This window comes from Neovison vison, chromosome 8 (genome assembly GCF_020171115.1).
Source record: "Neovison vison isolate M4711 chromosome 8, ASM_NN_V1, whole genome shotgun sequence".
Classification (NCBI taxonomy): Eukaryota; Metazoa; Chordata; class Mammalia; order Carnivora; family Mustelidae; genus Neogale; species Neogale vison.
In genome coordinates this window covers 105,845,606-105,873,088 of record NC_058098.1, presented here as the reverse complement: position 1 = coordinate 105,873,088, position 27,483 = coordinate 105,845,606, and the positions used below count along the sequence as shown (strand labels likewise).

At 40.7% G+C, this 27,483-nt stretch overlaps 1 protein-coding gene across 1 annotated transcript in view; it reads left to right on the top strand.

The window, feature by feature from the left end:
- Positions 1-971: 971 nt before the first annotated feature.
- Positions 972-27,483, top strand: part of EIF2AK3 (eukaryotic translation initiation factor 2 alpha kinase 3) — a 64,495-nt gene continuing 37,983 nt past the window's right edge. Inside the window, exons 1-2 of the mRNA XM_044261586.1 lie at positions 972-1,442; positions 12,926-13,055. Coding sequence (XP_044117521.1) covers positions 1,138-1,442; positions 12,926-13,055 — 435 coding nt within the window. The 5' untranslated portion in view covers positions 972-1,137. The remainder of the gene's footprint in view (positions 1,443-12,925; positions 13,056-27,483) is intronic.

The following is a 27,483-nucleotide window of genomic DNA, read 5'->3' as shown; positions in this document are numbered from 1 at the left end:
CTGTATGAAAAGTCCCAATGCCTTAGTTGAACATTCAAATTTTCTGCAGTTTGGCCTTTTGCAGTTTGATCTTGCCTTCGTCAGAGCCCTATGGTGAGGCGCAAAGCATGCCAGACCAGAGTCGGAAGACTTGGATAAAGTCGGGGAGCCAGGAGCACTAGGCGTGTGACTTTGGACAAGGGAGGGCAATGCACTGGGCCCGGGCTCCTTCCCCTTTGTAACGAGGAAGGGGGCGTGTCAGGTACATGCATCCTCCGTGGGTCCCCGACATCTCTAGCAGGCTGCAATTTCAGCCCCAGCGTGGCCACACGCACGATACTCTCCTGAGCCCGCCCTGCCTCTTCCACTTCTGGGGACCACACCTCCCGGACCGTCACGTATGTTTCCTGCTTCGCTTTTGCCTTTCCAAACAGAGCAGGCTTTAGAAGAACCACAGTGGCAGCTCCTTTAAGGTCGGCCGCCTCCCGGCCACCAGGGACTCGCCTCCTACTCCCGCTTTCATCTGGGACCATCCACTTCCACAGTCAGAATCGGCCACGTATTAAGTGCCGCTTCCAACCAATCAAGAAGAAGTTACCTCAGACCTTTGGAGGGACATCCACTTCTACCAATGATCTTCGAGTCTTCTCTAGCGCCTCATTTTTTAGGGGCGAGGCCAACCGCAGCGATGACCAGTCTGCTCCAGGGAAATGTAATTCGGGCTGCGGAGCCTACCAATCAGGAGAGGGGATTGAGGGGAGGGGCGATTCTCATTGGTAAGCGCTTCCGGAAGAGGGCCGAGCCTCGGGAGACGGCAATACGATTTGATTGGCAGGCGTGATGTTGACATCCGGGGAAAGCCCACCTTCTCCAAGAGGACTAGCTTAGGAATCCAGAGTGACGGTGGCCGCGGCCAATCACGGGGGAGACGCGCGGAAAGTTTGTTCAATGGGCGATGACTGAAGGAGGCTGTCACTCAGGTGGCGGTGGCGGAGGCCGGGCTAAGACGTGGCCGGTGGAGCTCCGCTCAGCTGTCCAGGCCGTCGGGGCGGCGGCAGGGTGTCCAGCGCGTCCTCGTCCTGGTCAGGCGCTTCCAGCAGCGAGAGGGGCAGGCGCGGGCGGCTGCACCTCCATGCTCGTACGCGGGGCGGGACGCTGATGGAGCGCGCCACCCGCCCGGGGACGCTCGCGCGGGCGCTGCTGCTGCTGCTGCTGCTGGGACTGGCTGCGGGCGCGGTGGCAGCGGGGCGCGCCTCCGACCTACCCGCGCCGAAGGCAGAGACGGCGTTCGGCCTGGGGGCAGCGGCTGCTCCCACTTCTGCAGCGCGGGTGCCGGCGGCCGGGGCCGTGGCTACGGCCGAAGTGACGGTGGAGGACGCAGAAGCTGTGCCGGCGGCCGCGGTGGAGCAGGAGCCGCGGGACCCGGAACCCGACGACGAGGCCGAGCTACGACCGCGCGGCAGGTGAGGGGCGCGGGGTCGGCTTCCCGGGAAGCCACTTGTTTATGGCACATGTGCCGCGGAGGATCTGGGGTTCGGGGTCCTCCCCCTCTGCTGTGGTCTCTCTCAGAGGATGGACAGCTGGTGACCCGGGAGCAAGCGCTGGGCCGCGTTCCCATCCCCCGGGCCAGCGATGGGCCTTTTCTCCCGTCCTTGCTCGCAGGCAAAAGCAGCATAATCAAATGTGTCTGGAGGGTGGATGCTCAGAGAATGGAGCGCAAAGGTGGGAAAGAAACGTCACTTTCCCTCTTTTTTGGTTTTCGAACTTTATTCGTGTTGCAAGGACTCCCTCCCCTTTTCCTTCTTCCATGAGTCATTCCGTATCTCTGCTGGGTTGACATCAGTTTGGGAAAGGGACTTTACTATGACATTTCTACATTTCCATTTCAACCTTTCAACCCTGTAGTGGCCCCTGGACCGGGGGTGATGTCAGTATTTCTCGAACTGAGATCTGCAGAACATCTCCCTCAGAATCGCCTTGGGGTGCTGGTTAACTGTACAGTGTTTTAGGCCCCACCCCAGTGGTACTGAATTAGGCTTTCTTGGGGGCAAGAACCTGAAATCTGCAAGTTTAACAAGCACTCCAGGCAGTTCTTGAACGCACTGAAGTTTAAGAGCTGCTGGTAGATCTTGAATTTTGGCAGTTCTTTGATATTTAGAGAGCTTAAGGTACGTAGACATTTAAAATAGGGTTGTCTTGGTTAGTTTGCTTAGCCTCCTTAAAATGTTACTGCAAGGTACGTGTTTTAAAACACTTTTCAAAATCTGGACACAAATGTAAGGTATTTTTAATGCTAAAGCATTTTGCAGGCAGTTGATCTCAGCACAACTGGAGAGAAAGTGATGTCCCATCTAACAAATGGGGGGATAGAAGGAGCATTCGGTAAATTAAACCAGAGTGGGCTAGAATCTGGATTAGAACGTATTGTAAGCTTATAATGTAGCAATTGCTAGATCCCAGCAAGTTAGATTTGATTTTCAGTTAAATATCAGAACCTTGATCTATATACCTGGAGACTACTAAAATTGGATAAGTACCAAAATTTTCTAGGCACTGTATGAATGCTTATGTGTAGATTTTTTTTTCCTTTAAGTAGCACATATTTGACAATATTTTCGTAGATTTTGCTAAGGGATTAACATTCCTGGAAGAGTGTTTTTGTTTATCTTAAGTGTCTGAAGCCCCTGCTCGAAGTACATTACATGAAGTAAAGTGAGATGTTTCATTTTTCTTGGAATACAGATCCACCCGCCACAGGAGCTTACTGGCACGTACAACCCACAAGATGCCCCAGGGTTAACAAAGGTTAGGTAGACCGTCCCTGCCTTCCAGGAGGAGGGTGTTGCCTAGCAGTGAGGATTGACTGAAGAGACCCATAAGGATAGGACAGAGCAGAAGTAATGCAAATGAAGTGCCGTGACTGTCCCAAGGTTTTTGTAGTGTTCCATGGGTGGGGTCTGCGGTAAAGTAGTTAAAAAGGTAAGAGAAGGCTATGGCAGAGTGAGTTGGTTTGTGAAATGTGAGTAGGATCATAATGAGCAGACACCGGACTTGAAGAAACAGCAAGAGAGGCACAGAAGCTAGAAAGTATGTTTAGGGAACATTTTTGTTTGTATTCCTCTGTGTGTGCGTGTGTGTGTGTACTCTGTGTATGTGAGGGAGATACAGACATGCACATGTGTGTTGGGCAGGGAGTTGTGGAAGATGAAACTAGAATAATAGGTTAGGACCAGATCGTATGTGTCGAGTCTTAACACCAGTAGCATCGTCATCACCTGGGACGTGTTAGAAATCAGAAGCCGGCGCCCCCCAGACCCACTGAAGGAGTATATGCATTTTGACAGGATTACTAGATGATTCCCAGGCACGTGACAGTTTGAGAGTTATTGTTTGAGAAGTGTTGTGTAGGGTATTTTGAATGCAAGGTCTGATTACAGTTTGTTGTTAAGTGGGTCTAGAACAGACAGGAGAGATTTGAAAGATTTGAGGCAGAATCTTGGTTCTTAGCAAATGAACTGATTCCTCCTCAGTGACGCCCCCATCCACAGATTGAGATGGGATGGTCAGAAGATGGGAGCACACATGGGAAAGTAGGGAGATTGAGGAGAGCAGGAAAGAAAAGGTCAAGGGCTCCTTTTTGGACATGTGACTTGAAGGTACAGGCAGGCCATCCAGAGGGAGAAATTTGGGAGGCAGGTAGAAGAGACCGACTGTAGTTGGAGGGGGGTCAGAGTCAGGAGGTGAACGTGTGAGAAAGAGAAGGCCCATGATGAGACCTTAATGAATGCCTTAAATTTTAGAGAAGATGAGCCAGCAGAGGAGACAGAAATCCAGCTGGCTGGATTGGAGGTGTCGGGTGAGGGCTGAGAAGAATGAGGAGGGATTTGGAGGTGAGCATACGTAAGAATTCAAGTCAAGCAGCAGAGAGCCCTCAGATTGTAAGACGGTAAGGATTCTTCCTTCTAAAGCCCCACTTCCTCCTTCGGCCCTATTCAGCCTGACAGCAGACAAGTGTATACATTCAGAGGAAGGAGCCTGCATAGACACGTTGAAAAAGAAAGGAATGGAGGAGGGAGTGGAGGTAGTTGAAGAGGATCTCCTTGGCAAGCAGGAGGACCACTTCCTCTTCAGAAATGAGAGTGAAAAATAGAAGAGTTGGGCCTGGCAGAGTGTAAATGATCTTCTGCTCACAGAATTCTCTAAGAAGAGATAGGCCCGTGTTAAGGGGTGTGCCTGGTAGCTTGAGATAGTGTGGAAAGTTTGAGAAGCCTTGGATAAGTAAATTGCTAGTATCAACAAAAGATCAATATGCAAAGTTTATAAAACTTCTTCCTAAGTGCTCTTTAAAAAAGTGAAAAACCAGAGACTGTCAGTGTTCCATAATAACAGACCAATATCCTGTTTGTTTAAAGGAAGAGGATTAGGGGAACAGACATGAATTAACCAAGCATTTCTCACAAACAGCTGTGAAGAACTATGGTACTTGCAAAACTGTTTTAAAAAGAGGGAGGTGGGGAATTAAGGTCACTCTTTTTGCATGTTGTCTTTTGATGCCCAGGAAGCAATATAGACTTTCTGGTTCATTTTTCTTCCCTTGATAATGAGCACCTTGATAATGAGCATGATGGAGTTTTCATTGGTTTTATCCTAACTTCTTTTCTCTACATATCAAGAACATGGGAATGAGTGAATAAACATTTTTTTTTAAAGTAGCTAAAATAAACTTGTTTTTTCTGATAGCGGCCTTGTCAGTGCTTCTGTTGAACGTTACATTTAGTTGAAATCTAAATGGGATGCTCCCTAAGGAAAGCTGGGAAGAAAGTTGCAGTCTCGCCTCACTGCTAGATTTTGTGCACATTGACGTAGTTAAGAATTCCCTGTTTCCTGACTCCAACGCAGACCGGCAAATTGCTAAGCGTTACTTGGGGTTTTGGGGATGGGGTGGGCATCTTCATAGTGACTGCCTCTGATGACCTCAGGAGTAGTAAAGAACTAATTTTATCTTAACTGTCACACTAATTTGTAACCTATTTCTACCTCCCCCCGCCCTCCTTCTAATTCCCCTCTAACAACAGTGTTACTAAATTTAATGTTAATCTGTGGTGTTTCTTTAATTTGTCATCTGTGAACTGAATTCTTTGTATTTAATGAGATAACATGAAAATGTTTTGCAAATGTAAAATGATTTCATTTATTTCTCTCTCCTGTCTATCCTTTCACAAACTGATTGGCTGTGAGTCGTGGTACGGAATCTGGTCACCCTCAGATTCTCAGATTCATAATTAGGCTTTTTGTTTCTTTGTTTAAGCTAATATACCCATTGAATAATAGAATTTCAGCATACAGTGTTGAAAGAGAACTCAGTCATCTGGTCCCAGTACTGCTCACTTTTCTGACCTCGACTTTTAAAGTTAACTAGAAATCACATTTAAAGAAGAATCAAGGGGCGCCTGGGTGACTCAGTGGGTTAAGCCTCAGCCTTTGGCTCAGGTCATGATCAGGGTCCTGGGATCAAGCCCCACATCAGCATCATTGGGCTCTCTGCTCAGCAGGGAGCTTGCTTCCCCCACCCACCCCCACCCCGCCTGCCTCTCTGCCTACTTGTGATCTCTGTCAAATAAATAAGTAAAATCTTTCAAATCTTTTGCATAACTTTCAAGGCAATTTGTAAGCCAAAATAAACCTTGAGGCATGTAATGAATTATCCTTCCTGTCTACAGTTGTCTTTTTAGCTTTATTGACACCTGGGCTCTAGATATGATATGTGAGAGGACTGAGGAGACTCCTTCTTTATTCGAACTCTGAAGCCTTTACACACCTAGGCATTTTGCAGAAAGGGACTTGGTCTTCATCAGCTGCTGTGAGCTGTGGCTCCAACACACCTCTTCACTTCTTAAATACTGCCTGAGAACTCTCATCTGATTTTTTCCTCTTTTTGTGAGAGAAAAGCTACTGAACATTTTTGCAACAAATTATTTTAAAATATAGAGAGCAGAACTTGTAAGTTACAGAACTAAATGTGTGTGGGGGGGTTAACTTTGTTTTTTATTTTTTCACACTGTTCTGTTTGCAAATGACCATTTTGATTAAAAATCTTTCCTAGAACAAAGTTGAAAATGTGTGTCCAAAATTGTTTTAACCTGATAGAGAAAGAATATATGTTGCTCAGGTTGTCTATAACATTGAAAACTTAAATGGTATTTCTTTAAGGTATAGCTGATAGGTCAAAGTTACACAGTCTATTTGGTAGTATTTGACATGTTTGTTTTGATTTGGGGCAGGGCTAGTCTTGTGATATGTTTAAATAAAGGAAGTTTGATTTGAAGATTTACTTAGTAGGTGAGGACTGAGCAGTACAGTCCAATTAGTACTAGTTTGTTTTTGAACAAGAACATATGCTTTCTTGACTAACAGCATGTGTTTAGATGGAGGATTCTTGGCTACATCTATCAAAAAGCAGGTTTAACTAAATCACATTTTTTATTTTCTAGAGCTTTTTTCCCCTCTCTTTCTCTCTCCAGGAGAGAAAATGAGCAATTTAAAAATAAGCAGTTATTAGTGTAGAAACTATTCACTCACTGTAATGTTCTCCTGTCACCTGCTTCTCTTTCACATGGGAAATTTTTACAAGAAGTAAGCCTCCTTTAGAATTATTGTATCAAAGAATTCAGCATCTACTTCTCAGACTCTGATAAACTTAATTGTAAATAGGCAGGTATTCTGGGTGACTTAAGTCAGAGTAAACAATTTTTTTAAAATAGGATCTTCATTGAAGTAAGGTCATTTCTGCTCAGTTGAGGGTAAATCAGAGCAGTAACAGGATAAATGGCTTCTTGATGAAAATGAACAAAAGCTGCACATTATAGTAATATAGTAGTCACTACTTAATGAAAACTTACTGTTAACAGAATGATAGAGGTTTAAAAACCTAAATTCATGCTTCTGTCTAAAACCTCTTATTTGGTGCATGACTTGAGGCAAGTCACATCTTTTCACATCTTTCTCAGCTTCTGTTTTGTTTTTGTTTTATGTGTATCATAGTGTCTGCCCTACTAAGATGTTTCATTTTCATTCAACAAACATTTATTGCACTTCGTTTAGGGACTAGGCACTGTTTGGTGCCTTAAGTAGATAAATGGGCCGCTGAGCTAGCCCTTGAGCCCTAAGTCTGACAGGGAGATCATTGTGTTAAAGAATTAACTACACGAGAATGGATAGTGAGTGACACAGGAGTAGTTTGAGAGTAAAGACAATGGAAGTATCAAGTGAGTGAGTCCTTGAATGTCAAGTGTCAAGGCCAGTCTAGGCAGCAGAGCCCAGAGCAGTGATTTCCAAGCCAGGGCTCCTGGACATCTGTGGATCTGCAAAGGTACAAATGGGGATCCATGAGATTGTTAGTATTTTTAAATAACTGAACGAATTGGATATCCAGTGAGGAGAAAGCTAATAAAACAGTCAAGTTTCTTGGCTTTGAACTAGAATTTTATCAAACTTAATATAGCAATCTTAGCTATGTCTTCTCAGAAATCTTCAGTATTTTGATTGGTACTTAAATATTTTCTCTAGAAATAGGGGAGTTCATTAGAAATAATGTTTATTGGTCAAAATGAAATTGTTTAAGATGTGAGATAAAGGATAAATTAAAAAGGAACTTTGTTGAAAATTTAAGAAACGTGTGTGTGTGTGTGTGTGTGTGTGTGTGTGGCAGTGAGGTAGGGGATTTTGCCTGATTATGAAAGGCTCTATGTGGTATACCAAGCAGTGTGGCCTTTATTCTGTGAGCACAGGAAGCTTCAGAAGTTTATCGGATTTCTGTTACAGAAACAAAACTGTTGGAACTGCAGAGGGGACAGAGACCTGAGGCAGGAAAAAATGCCAGAAAGGCTTTTGAAGGTATTCTGATGAGAAGTGAGAATCAATTCTAGGGCAAAGGCAGTGGTAATGAAGAAGGACAAGATTCAAAAGCTTCAGAAATAGAATCAATAGTAGCTGACTGTTGTTTAAATGTAGAGTGTGAGGGAGAAGGTAGACTTGTTGTCTGATGTAAATGTTAAGTGACAGAGTACATGGAGAACTATGTAGGAGAAGAGATTTATCTGAACACATTGTGGGGTAACAAGCATGCCCTGCTGAAAATGCAGAACTAGAGCGGGGAGAGAGTCAGTGGACTGTAAACACCATATAGGTTTGGGAGCTGTCATGTTACAGGTGAAGCTGTGGGCAATGGCTAAAGCTAGAATTCCATGGCCTGCTTCCTGGAGTTTGAGAGCGCTAGGAATGATGGGATGAAGGGAAGTGGCCTTGTAGAAGCTGGTGTAAGGAGAAGGTCTAGAATAAGGAGCCCAGCACTTTTTCAGCTGCTGCTGCAGACAGATTTGATGAGGAGAATGGATCTGGCAGGAGGAGTTTGTTGAAAACCTTGAGAATAGCTTTGAAGAATTGGGTCATGCGAAAGAGAACAGTGCTTGCTGTTGAATCATCCAAACAAATGCCTTTGTAAAGTAGAGCAAGGTGTAAGGAAGAGATAGAAGTTTCTAAAGAGTTTATTGGCAGAGTTGGCCAATAGGCCTTCTTCATCCAGGTAATAGATTATTTTTTTACTCAAGGAAGCAGTCCTTTGAGGTAAGTCAGTATCAGCCAACCTGGTCTTATTGCAAGACTCAGCTTGGGTACTTGTCAAGCTCTGGCTCCCAAGCCCCGTCTGGGGATGGGACCCAGGAATGTTTACTGGCTTTTAACAAGCACCCCAGATAATTTTTATGATCAGGCCAGTTTGAGTTATGCTGACCCAGGGAAGTAGTCAGATCTTACCTGTGAGAAAGCAGGTGGAATGAAGCTGTGAGCAGAACAAGTGCATAGTCATGGGGATGTGAGCACTGGTCTGATTTCAGAGCTCCAGTTCTCTCCACAGGAAATGCTGCCTCTGCAGTACCGTCAGTTCTTGAATATGTTAAGGTTTTTATCTTGTTCATAGAAACCTGAAAACGGAGCAAATGGATTGTGGGGATATAAAATGGCCTTATATTCTCCCTATTTGGGGAGGGGGGTTCATTTTTCTTCTCTGATTGATGTTTGTTTTGAACACTCACTGCTATCCTCTGTTTATCCCTGCATTCAGCATTGTCTGTCTACTTGATGCTTTTCTCAGTTGGTAGTATGTCCGTGAGCATCTCTCTCTTAGAATGTGATTAGACGTAATAGTCTAAATCGTAGCATCTTTTACGCCCTGTCATGCTGCTCAATTTCAGCCACAGCAGAAGGGGTACTTCCCTCCAGAGACATGCTGGGGAAGGTGCCCACAGTGAATATTATGGCTAGCTTGTAGCAGATGAGAAAGTGAAGGGGTTTTTGTTTGTTTGTTTTAATGCCTGATGGAGTTGTAGGGGATTTACTCTTATTCCCATTAAGAGGGTTAGAAGAATTAAGGGTACCCCATTCAAATCTAAGAACCAGATTACATTAAGTATCAAAAACAGTTAAGAGAATAATATACTTAATTGTTCCTGCCCCTATGTTTGTATTTCTTTTGTTACTCAAATTTACACTTATTCTCTAGATATAGTACAAAATCTAAAACTATCTTGTTTAAAAAAACAGAACTCTTGGGGCGCCTGGGTGGCTCAGTGGGTTGGGCTGCTGCCTTCGGCTCGGGTCATGATCTCAGGGTCCTGGGATCGAGTCCCATATCGGGCTCTCTGCTCGGCGGGGAGCCTGCTTCCTCCTCTCTCTCTCTGCCTACTTGTAATCTCTCTCTGTTGAATAAATAAATAAAATCTTTAAAAAAAAAAAAACAGAACTCTTGACTCAAATGCAGTAAGTTGTCAGTGAAAGAATCATTAGATGTTAAACTCCAGGTGACTTATTAAAATGTAGTTTTTATATACACAGACATATATGTGTATTTTATTGTTGGATTTTTCTTTCTTTTGAAGATGAGGCCTAGAATTTTACCATTCTCTGCTCAGAAAAATTACATACTCAGAAAAATTACAGGGTTTTGTTGTTCTTGTTGTTGTTGTTATAAGTAGAATGGCTAGGGTGATAAACAATGTTCATTCTGAATTTAAAACAAAAAATAGTGTCTGAAGTGTTGCAGTGATCTAAATTTTTCATGGGTTAACAATGCTTATAGTAAGTTTTATTTCAATTAGAGTGGTTTTCATTCAGCCATTTATTTGTGGTTAATGGTTACTGAACAGAATAATTAGACATTTCTACAGTGGTACTAGGAAAGAGTTAACTTGGCTCGGAACCTTGGATCATTAACTTAATTAGATTCTGTTGCATTTATTTGTAAATTGGCACATGTAAGGTATGAATTTTTTATGCCCTTCATTATAAAATAATTTTCTTCCTCATAGTATCCGTCTTCCCCCCTAGTTCCTGCTCGCTGTCTTTAAAAAGCAGGGTAATGTGTGGGGAGGGTAGTTGAGTTGTTCCTTTTATTTTTGTTAGTTATCTAAAATTACTAGGATTTGTAATGTGTCAAAAATCTTTATTTTCACCAATTAGACTTAGAGTTACCATTTGAAAAATTCAGAATGAGAATTAGTATATAGTTTGGGAAGTAAATTAACAATTTTATTTATTCACTTGATAAATTTATTCATTTAATAAACAATTAAGTTCTTTGAAAGGTTTCAAATGAGTTTATTGAACTGTTTTGTCTTGGTCAACTTATAGCTTCACTTTGAATTTGTATACATTGTATTTCAAGTGAAATAGAAAAGATGAAAGTTGTATTTTTAATCTTAAAGTGGAACATAAATGTGTGTATTCGGAATTTGCACAGCCCTTGAAGCAGACAAATATACCTAACAAATTCCTAGAACAACTCTATAACACATTCTTTCATTCAAAAGATATTTTGGGTGGACCTGTTATATATCTAGGAGAATATGTTCCAGGCAGTAGCTGCAAAGGCCTTGAGGGAAAATCACGATGTGTTTGAGGAATTAGAGAAGTCATTCTGGAGAAGCCATTCTACCCTATAAGTCTGGTAGGCAGTTAGGTATGTAAGTCCATAGAGTTAGGGAGAGATACAAATTTGAGAGTTGCCAGCATATAGATGGTATTTTAAGCTATGAGACTGGATGAGGCCATCAAAAAAAGTACATGTGGGTAGAGAACACTTTGAGAGATAGAAGCAGTGAGGAAGAACCAGAAAATAAAACTGACAAAGAGTAGCCTACAACTAAGAAACAAAAATCAGGATAGTACAGTGTCCTGGAAGCCACACAAAAAGTATGTCACATTAAAGGCAGGAGATGTTGCTGGCCTGGTGCTGCTAGAACAGGTTAAGTGAACTGAGACCGTACCATGGGATTTTTCAAGATGAAGGTCATCTCAGTGACCCCAACAAGAACCTTTCAAGTGAAGTGACAGAAGCAAAATCTTGATTAGAAATAGTTCAAGACAGAAGAAGGGGAGAGGATTTGGAGACAGAAAGTCTATGAACTCTTTTAAGGAGTTTTGTTACAGAGGCAAAATGGAGTGGTTTGGAAGCTTAGAGGGGGGAGAATGGTTCATTTTGTTTAACTGGTTTGGTTTCTAGGTTGGGGAAAACAATAGCAGGTGTGAACATTGAGAGGAATGCTCTGGTAGAGGGGAAATAATTGATATAAGAGCACAAGGAGATATGTGAAGACTGGCAAATAGGGATCTGCTGTCTGGGCAGAAGTGTGGGTAGTACATGGGACCATGAACAATTCACCCGCAGTAATTGGAGGAAAGGTAGAATGCATGGGTCCAGGTGGTATAAAGAAAGACTTGATGGTGGAATTTCTTTTGATTATTGCTGAGATGAATGAACTTGGAAGAGCTAGTGTTGGAAATTCAGGAGAAAGGAGAAATAACATAGTTTAATCTAGGCCATCGGTTGAGTAGATAGACCAAGGTAGTATGCTGTGATAGTGGGGCAGCATTAATAGCCCTTTTCACATTGGTGGCCATGACTAAAGTGAGTCCAGTCAGCATGATTGTGTTTTCCTTTGGCCACATTCAACTGCACGGAAGCAAGAGTGAGAAAATGCAGATCATTGAATTTAACCAGGGTTGGAGTTCTGCTAAGTGTGATGAGTGAGGGGCCAGGAAGTGGTCAAAATGAAGGACTGTGGGATTTAAACTCAGTAAAAAAAAAGAAGTGAGGGCCTAATGATGGTGCAGCTTAGGGTAAAAGTGTCAGATTGATGGCTTGAATGCTCTGGGGCGGTTAGAGATTAGTGGGAAGCAGAGGAAATGAGCTGGAAAGGCATTGGTGGCAGGGGCTGGAATGCTTGAAATTTCAGTGGGGCTGGGGAGTTGTAGCAATTGGTAATGCCAAGGGCTAGGACCTTGCCATGGCAGTGGATGAGGCAGGGTTAACAGATAATGAAAACTCAAAGGCTGTGTTAATAGTTACAGTTAAAACCGGTAGCTCAGATCCTCAAGGAGTGAGGCTAGTGACCCAAGGATCAGTAGACAGTTACTGGGAAGGGTAGTGGCTGGAGCAATCTGATCCTGAGGATTTGTAGAGAGGAGAGAAAGAAGGTGGTCTGAAAAGTGGTCTCTTTGCTTTGGAAGTGACGTTCTCAGGAAGATCCAGGTTTCTACTCAAGCAAGAAGACAAGTGAACGGTTTCCGGTTTCAGAGATTGGGGAAAGGAAGAAGAGGACAGCACTGGGAATATTGAATTCCATGTGGGAATTACAGTGTGAGAACAGGTGGTGACGCAGGAGTCTGGGGCTTTTCATAAGTGACATAAACAGATAAAGTCCGTATTACAGTGGTCTTGGTGGGCTTTAGACCAACAGCGATAGCAAGTCTGCAAGTGTTGTGAGGAGGTGGCGCCTCTCCCCCAGCAGCCAGAGGTCTGGGGACGGCCTGGTTTTCTTTCCAGTGTATACTGTAAGTGCTTGATCCCATTAATACCTTTTAAACTTTGTCTTATTGATTTTTAAATTTATAGATCATTAGTGATTATCAGCACTTTAGATGGGCGAATTGCTGCCTTGGATCCTGAGAATCATGGTAAAAAACAGTGGGATTTGGACGTGGGATCCGGTTCCTTGGTTTCATCCAGCCTCAGCAAACCAGAGGTAAGAATTTTCTATTAAACGTTGGTTCAAAAAAGCTACAGTGAGAGTTGCTCATACTCGTAGTATGTATTTGCTGGTACAGCTGGGACTCAGGGCCTGATGGCCTAAGTGTGAGGCCAGTCTGCCTTTTATGAACTTGATCACCTTCTGGCAACTACTTAACTTTTCTGTTCCTCAGTTCCCCTTCTTTAAAATGAGCGGCTGATATCAACAACTTCTTAGGATGGTTTTGAATATTTAATGAGTTAATCATATACACGAGTGACTGAGAATGCTACCTGTCATATCAATCAGTTTAGCTCATTATCTGAGCTGTAATTTGATCATCATTTCTTCCCCCTTATTATCGCAAGGTGCCTAGGAATAACAAAACAAATATAAGTTAACTTATTAACTGCATCTTAATAGTTAGAAATACATACTGCAAAATCCCATAAATAATTCCCTGCGTTTTGCCTTAAGCATACATCCTAATTATAAGCATGAAATTTTCTAAGAATGTTATTTTAGACGAATTTGATTATTTGCAAAAACAAAAGGAGAGCTGGTGCGTCTAAAAGCTCCACTGACACATGACTTCAAGACTTGGGCAGCAACTTAGCTCCTCAGAACTTTAGTGTCCTCCTCAATAAGTAAGGACACTGCCTACTTTGTTGAGGTTCAGGGTGGGTTAAATGAGAGTTTATTTTTCTCACCTTTTATCTGGACTCTGATAGATGAAGTTTCTATCCTCTTCTAGAGCCTTATTCTCTAGTTTAAGTCAATAAACTAAGTAAGTCCCTCTTTTGAGTTGTAACTGCTAACATAGAAGCTGTCACCTCTGTTTTCCAGAATACCCTCAGCCTTCTATCTAACCAGTCTGTTCCTCTGGGACACTCTCTCTGGGTGGTGGTGGTGTTGTTGTTTTTCTCTCATCATCAGTTGTTCCCTTTCAGAAAGCTTTCTAGGGGCCCCTGGGTGGCTTAGTCAGAGAAGCATCCAACTCTTATCGCAGCTCAGGTCTTGATCTCAGGGTCATGAGTTCAAGCCCTGCATTGGGCTCCATGCTGGGTATGGAGCCTACTTAAAAACAAAACTAAACTAAAAGCTTTCCAGCTGGTATCAACTTTGAAAAAGACAAAACCTAACATGAGGGACTTAAGAATGACCTGATTAGTGGTGATGGAATTTTCTGATGGGAATACTGCTATCAGTACCCCATCTGCTTTTCTGTAAACTCAGCCTGGATGCTTTCCTTGAGTACCCAAGCAGGTTCTTAGGGAAACAGCACTTCCCACCTCTGTGTATGCTAAGCCCTGACAAGGCTTTCAAAGTACTTACTATTTATCAAACCATACAGTTGGCTGAAAATATCTGTGAAGAATCCTGAACTTCTGTTGTATTGTGAATTATTAATATAAATTAATATAAATAGCAATTTTATTATAAATTATATTAGTAAATTTGAATCAGGTGTAATATTCAGATGAATTGCCATTTAAGCTAGACATTCATTGATTTGTGTTCTGCTGGGATTATGCTTGGGTATGCATGTTTTGCTTTATTTTTTAAACTAGATAAAAAAGATGATCAACAAAATCAGAAGATTATAAGCTGTTTACATCTGAGGTAATATTATGGTGTGTCTTAGTGGTACAAAGCATGTGTGTGTTTGCAAAGTAAAATAGACACATGGACAAAAGATAAATTGCATGGTTTGACAAAGTAGATGCAAATAGTTGTAATATCTTGAGTGCTATTGAGTGTGTTTAAAATATGTTAGCCATTTTTTTAAGTGCAGTTCAACTTTCTCATTGTTCCTAGTCCATACCATTTTCTGTGGTTTATTAGGGCTTTCTTGTTTTAAGTGCCCTCCTTTCCACCCACTGCAAACCCCAGATCCTTTGGCTAGAACACTTGTGAAATGTTGAATCTCAAGCATATTTGTGAAGTTTCATTGTGTCACTCTTACACAATAAATGAAAAGCTCACTGGCCGCCTTCCATGCAGGAGAAGAATCCTGAGGCCTCTTTGCATTATCCAGATTTTCATTTTCTATTTTATGGGAAAAAAACAGAAAATCTAAAGATACTGACCCTCTGGGGTAACATGACAGGTTTACTAGACTTTACTGCTACGCCAGGTTCTTGAGACCATTTCTTGAAACAACACTGTTTTCGGAGTTGTAATATACACCTTATGTACTTGACACACAGTATAATCCTCATAAAGATCCTCCTGAGGTTGATGTGTTGGTATCATTTTGTAGAAGAGGAAACGGAAGCTCAGAGAAGTTATCTGCTTGAAATTGCAGACCAACTGGATGATAAAGCTGCAGTTGAACCCGGGCTTGCCTGACTGTGCTCCATTCTGCCTGCTCTGGGGCCATCTCCCCGTTGTGGGTTCACCTCCACATCACAAACTCAGACTGCTCATCTAGTAGAGCAGGGCTCCGACTGTTATGTCTCAGGACCCTTTCCATTCTTCAAAGTTGTGGAGAGTTCCAAAGAGCTGTTTCCATAGGTTATGTCTATCTAGACTTAAATCATGTTGGAGATTAAAAAAGAAATTTTAAAGACTTGTTATTAAATCATTTAAAAAAAATGAACCCATTGATGATAGCATAAAAACATATTTTTATGAAGAATTGTTTCTCGTTTAAAAATATTTTAGTGAGAAGAATGGTGGCATTGTTTTATACTTTTATAAAGCTCTTTAGTTTCTAGTTTAATAGAAGAAAACGGTTTTCATATCTGCTTCAACACATTCAATGCATTGCGTTCTTGTTTTGGTTGAACTATATGAAGAAGAAAATCCAGGCACATGCATATATGTAGTTAGAGAAGGAAGATGTATTTTAGAAGCCTTTTCAGAATGATTGGATCATTCTTTTTTGATACTATACCAAAACAAGTGGAAATTTCTTAAAGGTTAGTTGCACTGTTGGATCTGAAACCATATCAATGAACATTCTGTACTCTGTTACATCAACATCCATATGTCTGTCTTGCCTTTTACTCATGCATGATGTTCTAACATCATTTGATAAATGTTGATTCAACAAGTTATACAGATCTTCCAGATGTTGACCTATTTCTTGGTAGATAGAATATTTTAAAAATCAAATTTGCTATTATTACCACTGATCTCATCAGAAAAGTCTCTAAGTCCTGGAAAACTGTTAGCTCATGCTGGTAGGGAGAGGGTTTCCCAAATTCTAATTTTCACTTGAAAACTTGAATTTTGTCACAAATATAATCTGTTGTTTTCCTTCAAGGGAGAGGGTGACTTTGTGTATTTTTGAAAAAAATACCTGACAGATTCCCGAGTCTCATAAACATCTTTTTCCCCTCAGTTTTTTAAGTAGAAACAGAGCTCTGTGAACAGAAAGTTCACAACTCGACCACACAAGATGTGTTTCATTCGGTATGTGGCAGGGTGCTGGTGCGTACTTCCTCTGTGGGCATGCCAGAAGAGTAAAAAGATGTGTGCTCAGGTCCCGAAAGAATGAAATTAATACTTTCTATTGCTTCATCAGAACATTCTTAAGGGAAACTTTTCTCTTTCCCTTTTTTTTTTTTTTCTTCTTGCTGTGAGTATATACCAGTGAAAAGTACAATGACTGCTAGTTTGGTGCTTGATTCTCTTGATTTTCGTGCTAAGGCACCAGCAGTTTTAGTCACCATTGCTTTTTCTTTTTCTTTTCTTTTCCTTTTTTTTTTAAGTAGGGCATGGAGCCCAGCATTGGGGCTTTAACTCATGACCCTGAGATCAAGACCTGAGCTGAGATCAGGAGTCAGACGCTTAACTGCCTGAGCCACCCAGGCGCCCCTAGTCACCATTGCTTTTATATCCTCAGTGCAAATATCACTGCAGTAAGGAAGCAATTAACACCTGAGTAGCAAAGCTTCTTGACTCTGTGCACCTCTAAAAGCATATGCAGACCACAGTTTGAGAATTGCTGATCTAGTATGGGATAGAAATATTATAAGAATATTTGTGTAAGATGAACAGGAAAGTATTGTGAGCTTGAGTCATCTGTTCCTCAGCAAGGTATGCGTTGCTCAGCATCTACAAGTTGTGTTCAGAAGTTGGACAAAATACCGCAAAAAGGACGCGTGGGTGGCTCAGCCAGTTATGTGTCTGCCTTTAGCTCAGGTCACGATCCCAGGGTCCTGGGATGGAGCACCAAGTTGGGCTCCCTGCTCAGCAGGGAGTTTGTTTCTCCCTTTCCCTCTGCCCCTCCTCCCCACTCATTCTCTCACTCACTCTCTCTCACTCTCTCAAATAAATAAATAAAATCTTAAAATACCACAGAAAGAAGATCAAAAATTGCTATTTGAAATGCCTTGAGTATGATGCATAGAGCTATATTACCTTTTTAAATGCATCTGATCCGGTATTTTATGAAGGACCCTAACTTTTTGTGAGAAATAGTTAATTTTCTCTGTCTGAAGCCCAGTGTTTGGTACAGAGATAAAGGCAAAACCATCCAGATGACAGGAGGTAGATCCATGGCTCCACGTGGGGACCTCTGTATTAGAATGTTGCTCTTTCCATGCTTTCATCAGGGACGCCTGGGTGGCTCAGTTGGTTGGACGACTGCCTTCGGCTCAGGGCGTGATCCTGGAGTCCCGGGATCGAGTCCCGCATCGGGCTCCCAGCTCCATGGGGAGTCTGCTTCGCTCTCTGACCTTCTCCTCGCTCGTGCTCTCTCTCACTGTCTCTCTCTCTCAAATAAATAAATAAAATCTTTAAAAAAAAAAAATTTAAAAAAAAAAAAAAAAAGAATGCTATGAAGAGGGGCGCCTGGGTGGCTCAGTGGGTTAAGCCGCTGCCTTTGGCTCAGGTCATGATCTCAGGGTCCTGGGATCGAGTCCCGCATCGGGCTCTCTGCTCGGCAGGGAGCCTGCTTCCTCCTCTCTCTCTCTGCCTGCCTCTCTGCCTGCCTTTCTGCCTACTTGTGATCTCTATCTGTCAAATAAATAAATAAAATTAAAAAAAAAAAAAAAGAATGCTATGAAGAGGAAACAGATAAAACCTAGATCAGGGAAGATATATTCCCTGTGGAGCAATTAGTAAAGCCACTTATTAATCTAATGAAAAGGCTTTGATAGACTGTGTAATAATTTTTTAAACTTTTATTTATTGAGTAATCTCCACCACCCCCATGGAGTTTGAATCACAACCCCAAGATCAAGAGTTGCATGCTCTTACAACTGATCCAGCCAGGTGCCCCAACTGTATAAAAATTTTTAAGTTACTGGGGCACTTGGGTTGCTCGGTTAATTGGGCATCTGCCTTTGGCTCAGGTCATGATCCCAGGGTCCTGGGGTCCAGTCCTGGTTTAGGCTCCCTGCTCAGTGGGGAGCCTGCTTCTCCCTCTCCCTTTCCCCTGCCCCTGCTCATACTTACTCTTGCTATCTTTCTTTTTCTCTCAAATAAATAAATAAATTTTTTTTAAAAAATTTAAGTTATTAATGATAGAGCAATTGCTGATGAATCACATGTACTTTTGCTGAAATAAAAAAATAAAGCCACACAGGAACTTCTTACACTGTGTAGGATTATGGAGGAGGAGCTTGGATTCAGGATCTTGAGTTCTAGAATGTCAGGGTTCTTCCATTAACTGACTAGATGGCCCAGCTAAATCCTTCAGTTCAACAGAGCTTTAATTTCCTTCTCTGTAAAATTATGGGATTGTACTAAATCTTAAAGATTGCTGCAACTTCAGGGATCAAGTACCATCAGATACATGATACATGTAAATAAATTATCTAGAGGGAGTTTTCAACTCCCCCCCCCTTTTTTTTTAAAGATTTAATTTATTTATTTGACACACAGAGATCACAAATAGTCAGAAAGACAGGCAGAGAGAGAGGAGGAAGCAGGCTCCCTGCCTAGCAGAGAGCCCAATGTGGGGCTCGATCCCAGGACCCTGGGATCATGACCTGAGCCGAAGGCAGAGGCTTTAACCCGCCCCCTCCTTTTTTTTTTTAAACTACATTTAAGGATTCTTTTAAAAAATAAAGCACTTGGGGTGCCTGGGTGGCTCAGTGGATTAAAGCCTCTGCCTGGGATCAAGCCCCACATCGGGCTCTCTGCTCGGAAGGGAGCCTGCTTCCCCCTCTCTCTGACTGCCTCTCTGCCTACTTGTGATTTCTCTCAGTGTGTCAAGTAAATAAGTAAAATCTTTAATAAATAAATAAATAAATAAATAAAGCACTCAATTCATTAGAAATTACCATTAGGTGCATATGTTATTGCCTCCTGGCCTGTTCTGATATGATTTTTAACCTTCTCTGATCCAAAAGGCATATAAAATAGTGTATTATGTTGCTTTAGTGGTGTTTTGATTATGTCAGTGAAAAAATAAATTCCTAGAGGATAAGAGAGATTGATGGTTTCATTAAACAAGCATTTTACATTATATTTAGAACAGTCTGATGTTGGAAGGTTGAGGTGTCTTGGGACACAGATCTGATTTGCCACTCTTTCCTCTTGATTAGGTATTTACAAACTTCCTCAAAAGAATAATGATAATAAACCAAGCTAAAACTGTGTGTGTGAGTGTGTGTGTGTGTGTGTGTGTGTGTGTGTAGTTTACTCCATTAGCTATAACAGATGTGCCCTAGGTTTTAAGCTTAATACTTACATAATAGTAGCTAAGTATTTTGTTTTTAATTTTTGAAAAGACCACCTGAGGTGAAGTCTGATTTGCTTTCCTCTGGTAATTTATATGCAGATTAAACTAGAAAAAGCATTGAGGAGGTTTGGCTGTGGTTCTTAATTGGTTGTCTTATTTTCTTTTTAAAGGTTTTGTTTATTTATTTGAGAGAGAGGGAGAGAGAGAGAGATTTTATTTATTTATTTGCGGGAAAGAGAGAGAGCGAGTATGTGTGTGTGTTTGTACCAGCAGGGGGAGGGGCAGAGGGAGAAGCAGACTCCCCATTGAGCAGGAAGCCTGGTGTGGGGCTTGAGCCCAGGACCCCAGAATTGCAACATGAGACAAAGACAGACACTTAACCAACTGAGCTACCCTGACGCCTCTCCTTGGTTGTCTTAAAATTTTGTTTTGTAACATATTGGCATAGTTTTTCTTTGGGGTCTGTGGGTGACATTTGGATCACACTTCAAATCTAAGTAGATATAATATTCTTGAACTATCCACTTTTCTGTGTTTGGAGCACATTCATAAAAACACTGAGACCTTCCTTATCTTTATTTAGAATGCATGTTATAATTATAAATAGTTTGTCCTTAGATAATACCTATACCTTTAGAGATACCATATCTGTTCTTTTGTTTCAGTTTTCTGTTAAAATGCCTTTTTCTTCCCCCTCTTAAAAAGAACAAACAACTCTATTATAAGTCTATAGTTAGAGTTTGGGGTTTTGTTTTATTTTCAGCTTGTTTCTCCCCTGGGGACACCGCCTTTCTGTTTCAGACAGATGCAGAAACAGACAACTATGATGCTAGAGCTTTCCAGCTTCTTCCTCACCCCTCATCAGATTGCATTCATTGAGAAGGGCCTTCATAGGTGGGGGTGAGGAGAGCTTTTGAAAAGGGTATACTCTTAATGGTTAACTTGATTTGCTCACAAAGAATTCATTAGTAGACGGTTAGGGTAGTGCTTTTATTAAGAGAAGATCCGTAATCTCTTTTAAAGATTCTCCAATTTACACTGAAAGGTGTCTGGTCATTTTAGTTTTTTCATTTGTGCATAAACCAGCACATTTTGGGCTTGGATCTGTCCTTGAAGATTGCAATATATTTGGAAAAGTCACTCTCAATTCAGTCATGTAGCAATGCAATATGTAAATAATTGCTTAGGTTAATTGCTTTTCTTTTAATTATAGAAATGAAACAGTGCTTTGATTTAATTTTGTTTTATTAATCCCTTAGCATGGGTGAAAGCCTTGCTGTGAACTAAACCAGTTTACTCTAGCATGCATGTTGCTAAATGAGAAATTGATTTGACCTTATTTTTTAGGAAATTGACTTCGCATGCATATTACCTACTTCATGAATGTATAATGATCTAAATGAAGGGAGAGGAAGTTACTAAAATCGGTGTTTTTCATCGTGAATGTGAAAAGTATGCCTAAAACTAACTTTTACCTCAATACTCCTTGAGGTATTTTGTTCTATAGGTCGAATGTAGTTTGAGGAAAGAAAGAATGAAATAGGGGCACCTGGGTGGTTCAAGGGTTTCTGGGTGGTTCAGTCTTTAATCATCTGCCATGGGCTCAGGTCATGATCCCAGGGTCCTGGGATCAAGCCCCACATCGGGCTCCCTACTCTGCAGGAAGCCTGCTTCTGTCTCTTCCACTCCCCCTGCTCTCTCTCTCTCTCTCTCTCTCTCAAATAAATAAATAAATAAGATCTTTGATTTAAAAAAAAAAAAAGAATGAATGAAATAGTCATTATCTCCTTGGCATCTCACTGCTCTGGGTGTTAATTCACAATCTTTGATGACGAGAAATAATCAAAAGGGTTCAGGATTTGTTTTTTCTTCAGCATTTCCTTTTTAAGAAAAAAAAAAGTCTACATTTCCTCTTAAGCACATCACGTGGGATGCCTGCTCTAATACCCAGATCTACCGAAAGACCTCATAATCCCTCACGTTAGATCATCTAGTAGTTGATAACCGTGCCCCATTCCTTAGTTTGTGAAGTATGATTCCCAGGAACACTTTACTTTCAGCAGAAAAGCTTTCTTTATTCTCCCTATCATGATAATTTCAAGGTTTTCTGGGAAATAAAAAAAATATTTCCTTAGTACAGTACTAGAACATTTTTTTTCTTTGAAAGTCACAGAAAGTCAATTCTGGCATCTAGTCATCTAGTCACTTACTGGTTTTTGTTTATTAAAAGTTAACCATTTTATGTTGAATACACAGTGTATCATTTTTAAGGAAACAAAATATACAAAAATATGCCTGTTAATTTTAATATTGTTCATCTTTGTGATAAATAAACTAGTTTACAATCCTTTAGAACTTCTACGTGATAAAGGAGCATTTTAGGATTGATAGAGATTTCTGGTAAATCAAGACTGGTACAGTTCGGTGTATTTAATTCTTACATTGAATTCATCTTTATTTACCTTTGAGGCTTTGTTTTTAAAGGGGTGTTGTAAATCCAGGGTTGGGAAAGAAATAATTGATATGGCATAGTTAAGCTTTCTGCTTTCTCCTTGAATTTACTTTTGGAGAAGCTATTTAAATGCTAAAAGCTTTTTTGCAATTTTTGAAATTTGGTGATCCTGAACCATAGTTACTTACTGAAGTTACCTTGTAGAGAATAAAGGAGGGTTCATGATGAATTCATAACTACTCAAATGAAGAGTTTATATTTTGTTTTAAACATTTTTTTCTTTAATAAGTATACATATATACGCATATACACATGAATTATGTTAGAGATTCAGAGTAGCATTACGTATACATAACAACTTTTGTTTGATTATTATTTTATAGTGTATAAAGTGATACCAAAGCCATTCTTATTTAATCTTTGCATAACCTTGTAAAATATTCTTTTTAAATGTTATTTTAGAGAGAGCGTGCATGTGAAGGGGGGTTGCGGATCCTAAGCAAGCTCCACGCCCTGCATGGAGCCCAACTCAGGGCTTAATCTCAAGACTCAGATCATGACCTGAGCTGAAATCAAGAGTCAGTCACTTAATCTACTGAGCCACCCAGGTGCCCCATAAAATAAATATTCTTATTAGCTCCTGTTTTTCAGATGACAAAATTAGGGCTCAAAATGGGTCAGAGATCTGTCCGATATGATAAAGCCAAGACTCAAACCTAGATCTTTGGACAAGTCTCTGTCCTCTTTCTGATGCTTCGTGCTTTTTTTTTTTTTTTTTGCATAGTCTTAAAAAATCTCCCATCATTCAAATATTTATTCTTTACAAGGGAAAAAAAGGAATTGTACAGTGGGGAAACCCAGCAGATACCAGACATCTCCTTAACGAAGTGATCAAGGTTAACATCAACGAAAAGAAGACTTACTATCCTTAGGAGCCTCCTGATACAATGCAGTGAGAAGGGTACAACATCACTCCTGTAGTTTTCTTGCCAAAAATGCATAACTTCAATCTAATCACGAAAAACCATTGGGCAAAATCACATTTAGAGACATTCTACAGAACACCTGACTGGTGCTCTTCAAAAGCCTTAAGGTCTAAGGCTTGAACAACAGCAGGACTAAGGAACTGTTACAGATTGTAGGAAACAGAAAAATATGAAAATACAGTATGTAACCCTAGACTGGATCCTGGACCAGAAAAAGGACATTAGTGAAAATACTCATGAAATTTAAATACAGTCTATAATTTATTAATGACATTCTTCCAATTTCTAAATTTCAAGATGGTAACATTAGGGGAAGCTAGATGAAAGGTTTATAGAAACTCTTTGTACTAATTTGCAACTTTTCTCTCAGTCTAAAATTATTTCAAATTACAATTAAAAAGAAATCCATACATTGGGGGGAAATTCCCAGGAGTTCCTTTTTTGGCAGTCTTTCCTAAAGAAAGAATCTGGAATATAAAAGATGTTCATCATAGCGTATTCATAATTTTAAAATTTAGAAACAACTTGTATGTTCCTTAAAATGTTGTTGGTTGTAGGTTGTTTCTAAATTTTAAAATCATGAATAACACTATTTTATGAACATTTTTTGTATTTCAAAAGGATACTGGTTAATAAATTATGATCTCTGGGCTCTTGGAATTAAACAGAACCTGTGTGCTGTTGACACCCCAGATACATCTCTGCTGATAGAGCTGACTTTACATCTCTATGTAGAGGAAGGTTTAAAAGTCACATCAAATCAGTATCTGCAACCTCAACCTCAGTCTTCCCTGTGGCTTAGGTGAAACCTACAAGTCATCTTTGAGTTCCTTTCATTTCATTGTCTTCCAGACTTGCGCCATTAACAAGTCCCTTTGCTCTCCCTCCAAAGCATTCCATTGACCCATTTACTCTCTTCAGCACCATTGCTCCTCATGATGCAAGCCCCCACCACCTCCCTTGGACCACTGCAAAGTATTCACACCAACTAGCAGTTGGGGCAACCTGGAAGAAAATAGGAAAGTTCTTAAAATTCATTGGAAGCATCAACTCTTGTGTTATTCTAGAGATGCTTAGAGTTCTTGAGGTGGGACAAGTTCTTGAGATGTGCCCCTTTAGTCAATATTCCAGAGTAGTTTTTTCCTGTCCTTTCTCATAGCCTTTGTTCCTTCTTCCTTATCTGTACTCTTGACAGGTCTGAGTCTTACCATATGCAGTTTATGACCCCTTTTGTTCACCTTCTCTTCCCTTTTAACTTTATTGCTTTTTAGCTTGTACTTGGGACTTGGCTTTTGTATCTCTCAGGACCAGCGTATTCTTTTTCCCTCTATCCTGGTCAGGGAACACTGGATGCAACTCTTTAGATTTGAAAGGATTTAATGTCTGAATCACCCCTTGAGAAAATAATAGTGTATGTAAATCTAGCTTCCAAGGCTAAAGGAGAGAAACTTCTTATTTATAGAAAAACTCTCATTAATAAATGCAGGAAGATATAGAATTAGATATCATGGTCTTGTTCCTTTACTGAAATAGTAGGTCATCAATTGATAATCAGATGGTGAAAAGGTGATGGAACACTTTAAAATGGAGAGATCAGGCTGACTTCCCCAAATCTACTGATTAATAGTAACAAATATGACATAGCACAGGGGTTGGCAAACTTTTTCTATAAAGGGCTAGACGGTGAGTATCTTGGGCTTTGTGGGCCTGATGGTCTATGTAGTCGTGGGGGAAAGCAGTCAGACAATACATAAATAAATGGGTATGACCGTGGTCCTATAAGGCTTTACTTAGAAAAACAGGCAGTGGGTCAGGTTTGGATTCTAAGCTGTAGCTTGCTGGCCTTTGATGTAACAGAAAGTGTGTAGTGCCACCTATGAAGTAGTCTTTTGGTGGGAGAGGGTCAGAGAGAGAGCACAAGCAGGGGGAGTGGCTGGCAGAGCAGGCAGAGGGAGAAGCAGCCTCCTGGCTGAGCAAGGAGTCCGATGTGGGACTCAATCCCAGGACCCTGGGATCATGACCTGAGCTGAAGGCAGACACTCAACTGACTGAACCACCCAGGTGTCCCACCGATGCAGTAATCTTATAAGAAAACCAAACCTGCATCAGACCAAAGTTCCAGGTTTAAAAACACACTTTCAAGAAAATACAGGGGATAAAGGAACAAGTTAAATGACATGCAAAAGCCAGACTCTGGGACAGTCTGCAGATAAATAATATTCTGGTTTCTCAAGCAAATCAGTGCATAAAAGAGGGAGTTAAAGGGGCTCCTACGAGGGCAGAAAAGAATCAAATTTAATGCATGGAGTTTGAATTCCTTGTTGGAGCAAACCAATTGTATATGTTTGAGACAATCAGGGAAATTTAAATATTAGATGATTTTAAGGAATTACTCTTGGTTCTGTTAGATGTGATGTTGACGTGGTAGTTACTTCTCAGCAATGAATCCCTGAAGTATTTATAGGTGAAACGGCATGATGTCTGGGATTTACTTTAAAACATTCTAGTAAACAAATATATGTCCTGGGTGGATGGAGAACAGATGAAACAATTGGCAAAATTTGCTACTTGTTGAAACTGAGTGATAGATGCGTGAGGGATTGTCTCTTTATACTTTGTATGTTTGAGAATGTTCCGAATAAGTTAAAATAAAGTTGGATATACCCCCAAAAGTATATGTGCCCATGATGAGGGGTGGGGGTACGTAGAAAAAGAAGGAAGAACCAAATTTAAAAATGTATTTTATACAGTTACAAGAATTTGTGTTTTTATTGCTGGTTATATTCATTTTAGTAGTAGCACATCCTACATTTTTCTCAGTTGAAGTTCCTTCTGTCACTTAGCAATAGAATTTTTATTTTCACACTCTAATTTCAAATAGTGCTCCCTGATTACATGTGCCACTGGTATTCATTATGCCATTTAGGTTTTGTTCAGAAATAGAAATTGAATTATTTTACCAGACTGCTTTGCGATTGCAGAGATAAAGATCTTGATTGGCTCTTTGGCATGAGTTTGCCAACGAATGCGATAACCTTTTATTTTAAAATTATGAACAGGAAAAAACAAATGGAAGGGGGGGAAGCCCATAAAATAACAAGAACTTATATTTTTTAAAAATGACTGCTAGAGGAAGCAAGTCACGCAGTTAGCCTGAGAGGCAGAGCAGCGAATCTGAGCAAACAGCTGCTCACGGAGACGAATCAGTGGAATGTGAAAATGCATCACTTCACCATAACCTACATTTTTTTCTACCAAGAGATTTGCAGCTGACTCTCTGAGTGACTCATTCCTGTGCTGGGAGGGTGAGGTAATGCTCTGGTGAGGGCTGATGTCATCTCACTACCTGAACGGCATGCATATAGCATTCTTGTGGCTGTCAAGGAAAAGCGCCATCTGCTTTCACATATGCAGCCTGAAAGACTTCACCAGGATTGGTGAAAAGGTTAGCAGCCCTGGGGATGACTCATCAGCAGCCAATTAGCAAAGAGCAGCTATTTCAAAGTGAGCTTTTAAAATCATCCTCCAGAAATATGACATGATAATTAAGTATTAAATCAGAAGGCTTTTTTATTGCTTTGGGTTTTGCACTTTTCTCACCGAGTTGATGCTGCTGAAGGTTTCACTTTTATAAACAAGGCAGCTTTTCTCAGTATGGTCCATCATGTCAAATCTTCTTGGTTGTTTAAACCACGTATCTGTATGTATGTATGTATGTATGTGTCTAATTTTTTTTTTTAGTATATGTGTGGCCAAAGTGAGCATTAAACCTTTTTTTTTTTTTTTTAAAGACTTTATTTATTTATTTATTTGACAGAGAGATCACAAGTAGGCAGAGAGGCAGGCAGAGAAAGAGGAGGAAGCAGGCTCCCTGCTGAGCAGAGAGCCCGATTCGGGACTCGATCCCAGGACCCTGAGATCATGACCTGAGCCGAAGGCAGCGGCTTAACCCACTGAGCCACCCAGGCGCCCCTAAACCTTACTTTTAACTGTGGAAAAGTTTGTTTTCTTTTACATTTGGAGGCATGTAAATCCATCTTATAGCAGAGATGAATTGTAGGTCATATTAGTTTGACAGCTTTTTGTTTGTTTTTTAGTTTTGGGGCTTTTTGCAGCACTTAATTATGTTTCTTAAGGATCTGTTACTGCTTTAGGAGAAAAGAGGTGGTTAATGGAAGAGGAAACAAGTAAAAATAAATGTTATCTGTTTCCTACAGACCCTCTGACTCCTCTTCCTCTTTCTTTTAGTGATGCACACCTGCTTTCCTTGTTTGTACTTAACTAGAACTGCTGTTGATATGACCAGATGACTGAAATACCTATTTTTTAACTTTATCATAATTTGAATTTACTGTTCTAGTGAAT